Source organism: Eucyclogobius newberryi, unplaced genomic scaffold (assembly GCF_026437365.1).
Source record: "Eucyclogobius newberryi isolate DKJ021-1_F unplaced genomic scaffold, fEucNew1.0.hap1 SCAF_20, whole genome shotgun sequence".
Taxonomy (NCBI): domain Eukaryota; kingdom Metazoa; phylum Chordata; class Actinopteri; order Gobiiformes; family Gobiidae; genus Eucyclogobius; species Eucyclogobius newberryi.
Genome location: NW_027315835.1, coordinates 8,729,274 through 8,735,273, shown reverse-complemented (window position 1 = coordinate 8,735,273; position 6,000 = coordinate 8,729,274). Strand labels below are relative to the sequence as shown.

The window sequence follows — 6,000 nt, the reverse complement described above, 5'->3', positions numbered from 1 at the left end:
ATAGTGTCAGCACATGGAGTATAGGAACAGTTCTTTGACGTTTCCGTGACGACCTGATTTGGCGGCGGTTCTGTGATGTGATTGTTCAGGTGACATCAGTCGTGTGCAGTTCAAAGACACGCTCTGAACATGTAGGGCCTTTCCTCACTTATACACATAAATAGTCTGAGGACTACGAAGAGTCTGAGGAATAAAGTCTGGCGGTAATGCAACAATTGGATGCCAACCGCCATAAAACAACAACAACAACAACAACATAAATAGACAAATAATGACAAATAGACAAATAATGATACCTATAACAGATTTTGTTAAATGGTTCTTTATACTGTAAGTGAAATGTGTCAGTTGTGTGAAAATTCTTCCTGAAATGTGCAATAATATCATTCAGTCATTTCAGGAAGGGCATCTGACATAAAATCTCAAACAGCTTTTACATGCATAGTATTTGTATGATACCGTTCTTATCATTATAAATCTCCATTTGGATTGGCTTTGTATTTTATAAAGTAACATTACATTTAGCGTGGTACAATGAAATTTCCTCATATGTGGACAATAAAGGATTATCTTATCTTACTTTGTGGTACTTCCTTCTTATTTGACCGCACAGCGGCGCTTGTCGAGGGCCCCGTGTCGAGGGCCCCGTGTTTTACAATCCCACGTCTAAACATTTAACTCCCACCTCTCGCCTCGCCACCACTTAGGCTCTAGTTGCCATTTTTTATGTCCTCGAACATAAAACCGATGGCGACAATGTGCCGAAGTCGCGGTGGTTTTCGGCTTCTCGTCTGGGGGCAGCGCTTTTGTGGTTAAATGCAGCGCCGGTGACAAATTGCCTCTTTTTTTTTGTCCCGGCTAACAGCGCAAGTATTAACCTCCCCATTAGCACTTACTTAGAGCGTTAGAGCTCCGTGGGCCGATTACGAAGCGTTTGGGAGGCATTAGAGGTGTAAAAGCTCATTGGTTTGGCTGTGGGCAGCAGGGACAGGGAGGGAACCGATTAGCTCATTACTCCCATTACACTAAATAACATAATTTCACTGGGATAATGACACTAAACACGGAACAATAACAGTTGTATGTACTTCAAACATATGCCGTGTGTTATGACAATACAATAAACCATCCAAAACTTGTGTAATCTCCAATATTATTTAGGCCTTGTAACTTTTTGGTGTTAAGTTGACCGTCCTGGTGAGACATGAGCAGCAGAGGTAATTCCACATCGTTTCCCTAGCAACCATATTGTAAACAAGAGCCAAAATACCATAGTACCTGATAACACCTTTGTATATCTTAAAAGTGCACCGTGATACTTTGGTAACACTTAGTAGACATAGTAGCTCTGTGGTAGAGATGATCCGATTGTTGGCGACATAAACGTCCTCGGTAGAGCCACCAGGGAGCGCAATCGCAGTTGTCACAGGTGAAAACTACTGTTGTGTCATTCGGCAAGACACTTAAACACGCCTCGCCCCAGTGTACGCAGACACTAGGGCGAGAATGGGTGAGACCACATATCAATGACTATCAGAAGATTTTTTAGCGCAGTATAAAGTACATTTAAGCATCACATGGATGTTATTGGACATAATTACAAATACAATATTATCTTAAAATGCACTAATACGTTTATAGACCCTTCAAGTGTGTGTTAATAAACCGCCTGAATCCCATTGGCTGGTGCCATTCCAAGAGTTAGCACTAATTCATTTTCAATGGGAGGAGCTAATTAGCGTTAGCCTTCAAACATTGCAAACTGAAAAAAACGGGGCAGTTTTGGCGACGGAAAACCACTGGACCACACCTGACTAACACCAGATTGTCATTATAAAACATGAACATCTTGCAGATTATTGCAATTTGTGCCTAAACAACCTGGTTAAAACATTTCTCAAATCTAGCTTTATTTTGTAAAAATAATGCACCAAAACTACAGCAGCCAGTTTGACAAGAAAAAGTAGCATCTTGTTTCACCAAGCGCCACAAATCCTACAATTATAAGTGAATTTAATTGAATTTAAACTCGATCTTGAAGTTAGATATTACACTTTATTTGTTATTTTTAGTGCTTTAGTATTTAAAATGAACGTGATAGAATGTTTACAGAAGTACCACAGGTGCTGTTCTTACCACATCACTCCTGGAAGGGTCTATAACCACTACTTGAATACGTTTAAGTGCACTGTTGGAACACCCCGGGCAAAGCACTAACATCACCATGAACACAAGCGGGTGACGTAAAATACTGCGCAACCAGAAGAAGTAACATAGTGCCACAGTTAACGCCGTCTTTATGTTTGTACAGTTTTCCGTCCTAAGCTCTCGCGCCGTCATCAGACATGTTTAATATTTAGCCTCATTGAGCGTCATATTGATTTCTTCCGGGCCCATCTGCTTCCATTATCACTTGATCCGATTGGCAGCGCGGCGGGACAAACACGTCGGGCCCTCTGCGCGGCACCGCTGAGATTTGATCGACTCCCTCTGAAATGACGCGACATCTTCAGTTGCGTCGGGAACCGTGAACCTCACTCACCCTCGGCCTTTTCTCTCCCCCGTGTCTCTTTAAACAGACGGAGGACATCGGTGAAATTGCCAGAAAGGCCCAGAATTTGCCAAAGGAGAACGCAAAGAGGCAGCGGATCGTCGTCTTCACACAGGGGAAAGATGACACCGTCGCTACTGTTGGTATGTGGAAGTGTTCATATCTGTTACTGTGGTTTGTGTTAGCGACAGGCGATACCAGGGATTTTTGATTGGTATTAAAATGCATTGAAACTCCTTTACTACCGTATTTTCCGGACTATAAGTCGCACCAGTAAAAAAAATGCATAATAGAGAAGAAAAAACATATCTAAGTTGCACTGGAGTATGAAATGTGTGTTGAAGTGTTGAAAATAACAAATAATATCATATATAAGTCGCACCGGAGTATAAGTATATAAGTATAAATATAAGTCGCACCCCGGCCAAAACTATGGAAAAAGGTGCAACTTAAAGTCCAGAAAATACGGAATAATTGCTCCACCTCAACTTGAAATGATCCAAAAATGTTTTATTTTTTGCACATATTTAAATTAATAAATAAAATTGGATATTTTTACATGACAATCAATACTTTTCAATACCTCCATTATGTAGCGATCCGCCCCATAGAACGCCTTATTGCGTGTTTTATTCAAAGGTCACAATATTTCACTTTTCCGGTTTCCTCTACGGAAATATTACCTCTTCGCTTCAAATGTTCCACGGTACGGCGTTGGAACGTACCAATCTCCATGGAAACAGGCGGCTAATGCCACCAGGTGGCAGGTCAGGTGACAAGCAGCTGACGTGCCCTTTACCAGAAAAGTTAAATATTGCGCTCACTTTTTCTGAAGCGTTTACTCAATATGTGTCATATATATATCATATTATCAGTAAGTAGCCTATGATAAAAAAGTAAATCTACCTATTCTATGTTTTGGCCTCAACTTATTAACTGTCATGCTAGTTAGCCCTTTTGCTATGCTGTGTCCATGCCTCACAGATTAGCACAAACACTTCACTACATAGAATAATAAAGGATTACAATTTTCAGAACCATATACAGTGTTATCAGTCCAAAATGTCCTAAAGTAAATATAGAGCTCGGGATCGAAAGCCCAAATGCAAACGTTATTGACCAACCCTGCCACGTTTTTTTTCAGTAGTGCCAAACATCCATAGAGAGGCAATAGCCAAAAAATGCTAAATCGTAAACAAACCCAATACACCGCTCGTAAACTACATGTAAACACATTTATCGCTTTACAGTGTCAGAATACTTCTGAATGAACACTAAAGTCAGTATTTATCATCTTAAAATCTCCATTGGTTTAACATTAAGCTAAAATCTTGATGATGTGTGACAACATAATCTCATGCCCTATCTACAGTATTAGCTCGACAACTTGCTAACAGTCATGCTAGTTAGCCCTTTTGCCATGCTCTGCCCATACCTCACAGATTAGCACAAACACTTCTCTATATAGAATGATAAAGTATTACAATTTTCAGAAGCGTATACTTTTGAATGAACACAAGCTTTAGTATTTATCATCTTAAAATCATCATTGGTTTAACGTGAGGCTAATAATCGTGAGGCTAATAATAAGACATAATACTGAGCTCTATTCTATCTACAGTATTAGCTCGTTAAGTTGCTAATAATCATGCTAGTTAACGCTTCTGCCATGCTCTGTTCATTAGCACAAGCGCTTGTAAATTCCCTACATAGAATCATAAAAGATAACATGTAATTCAATGCTCTGAACGTTTTGCCGTTTCAGTGACCTAGCATAAACACATGAGCTAGTTTTATCGGGCTAAACTTGGCCTCTCTAAACTCGGTCGGTCTTCTCTTGCATTGCTCACAGCCTCGAACAGTTAGTAGATCTTTATCCGAGGAAACCAAATGGAGAGTTTTCAGTGATTTCCTTTGACCTGAAACATTGACACCAGATGTTTTGATACGGCTCGCTCCACCACACATAAAAAGAAAAGACCAACATGTTGCAATCATTCACATTCACTGCGGTAAGCTCTATTCATTTTGTTTTAAATGCACATGGGGAAGAAAAGAGGGGAAAAAAGGTAATTTAATCAATAAAGCAATGAAAAACACATTATTAACCAATGCTATAAGGGCTGCATTAATTTAATATTTCCAAGTCCTGGTATGAAATTAATTGCTTGCCTTTCTTATGAATTATATATTATAACAGAAGTGATGGTAATAGTAGTAGTAGAGGTAGTAGTAGTAGTAGTAGTAGTAATATTTGACTATTTAAAAATGCATTCAACCTCCCAAACTAGTTGACAGATCTTTGGTTATTGCTAAATCGGTCTACCTACCTTAAAGGAGACATATTATGCTTTTATTTTATTTTTTTAAGTTAACTATAACATACTGTAAATAGATTATCATTTTACATTTTGTTCATTGTAAACCACTATATCTGCTCTCTTGCTCTAAAATTGCTTATTAAGAGAAACGGATTTGTTGACTTCCTGTTCAAAACTGCAAAACTGTTAAGCCCCGCCCCTTCATAGTGACATTTCAGTGTAACAAGCAGCGGATGGTCATTTACGTGTTTTTATTTTGTTTTATTTAAGTGGCTACGTGATATTTTTAAACCCTACATGTTTCATTTATGGTCCTAGTAATTTTTCAAATAATCATCACCAAGTTACAGGGATGTGGGCGGGGATAGGGGAAGGTGAAAACTGTATTTTTCAGAGTACTCGAGCCTCAGCTGCAGGACATTATCGGATTAACTCAAACGTGCGGGAATCAATCACAACACAATTAATGATGATGAAGCGCCATTGTAACAAGGTTAAAATATAAAGCTAATTTAGCATAATACGTCCCCTTTAACATGTTCCAGACATGTGTGAATTCCTTTATTTCATTGGCTTCTGTATAAGATATTTCCTTTGGCCCAGCTCTCCAAAACAAGCCCTCATCAGTTTCAACCCGCTTGGCTTCCTGTTCCTGTTTGACCTTGATGCGTTCGGACGGCAGATAATGCTTTTTGCTTTGATCGGCAGGACATTAAAACCCCGTTGTCATCATATCAGCAGCAGAGGCTTGGGTTACATATGGTTCCACTCTGTGTCCTCTCTTCACTTTTGGAGACACACACTTAGAGACAGAAACGACTTTAAATGTCCTTCTCGTCTCTCCGTCACATCTGCAGAGGGTCAGGTTTAAATATGTCTTAGAGGTGTGTGTGCTAAAACTGGCACGGCCGAGGGCCTGGCGGTGCATATTGTCCCCGGAATACATTTTAGAGGTCAAAGCATTTTGGGTTAAACTGTTCCGAACTGCTTTAAGCTCCTAACAAAGTGGTTTCAAAATGGATTCCATGTAAAGCAGGTTTGTGACATTTTTTTTTATTTTATTTTTTTTAATTCTCTTGGAAAGTTTAATGTCAGAAAGTGTTTTTTTTGTTGATATTCATAAGCAGG

At 39.3% G+C, this 6,000-nt stretch overlaps 1 protein-coding gene across 2 annotated transcripts in view; it reads left to right on the top strand.

The window, feature by feature from the left end:
* LOC140368636 (adenosine kinase-like) overlaps positions 1-6,000 on the top strand; it is a 256,046-nt gene that overhangs the window by 232,291 nt on the left and 17,755 nt on the right. For both annotated transcript variants that reach the window (XM_072455627.1, XM_072455628.1), the window contains exon 9: positions 2,580-2,694. In XM_072455627.1, coding sequence (XP_072311728.1) covers positions 2,580-2,694 — 115 coding nt within the window. The remainder of the gene's footprint in view (positions 1-2,579; positions 2,695-6,000) is intronic.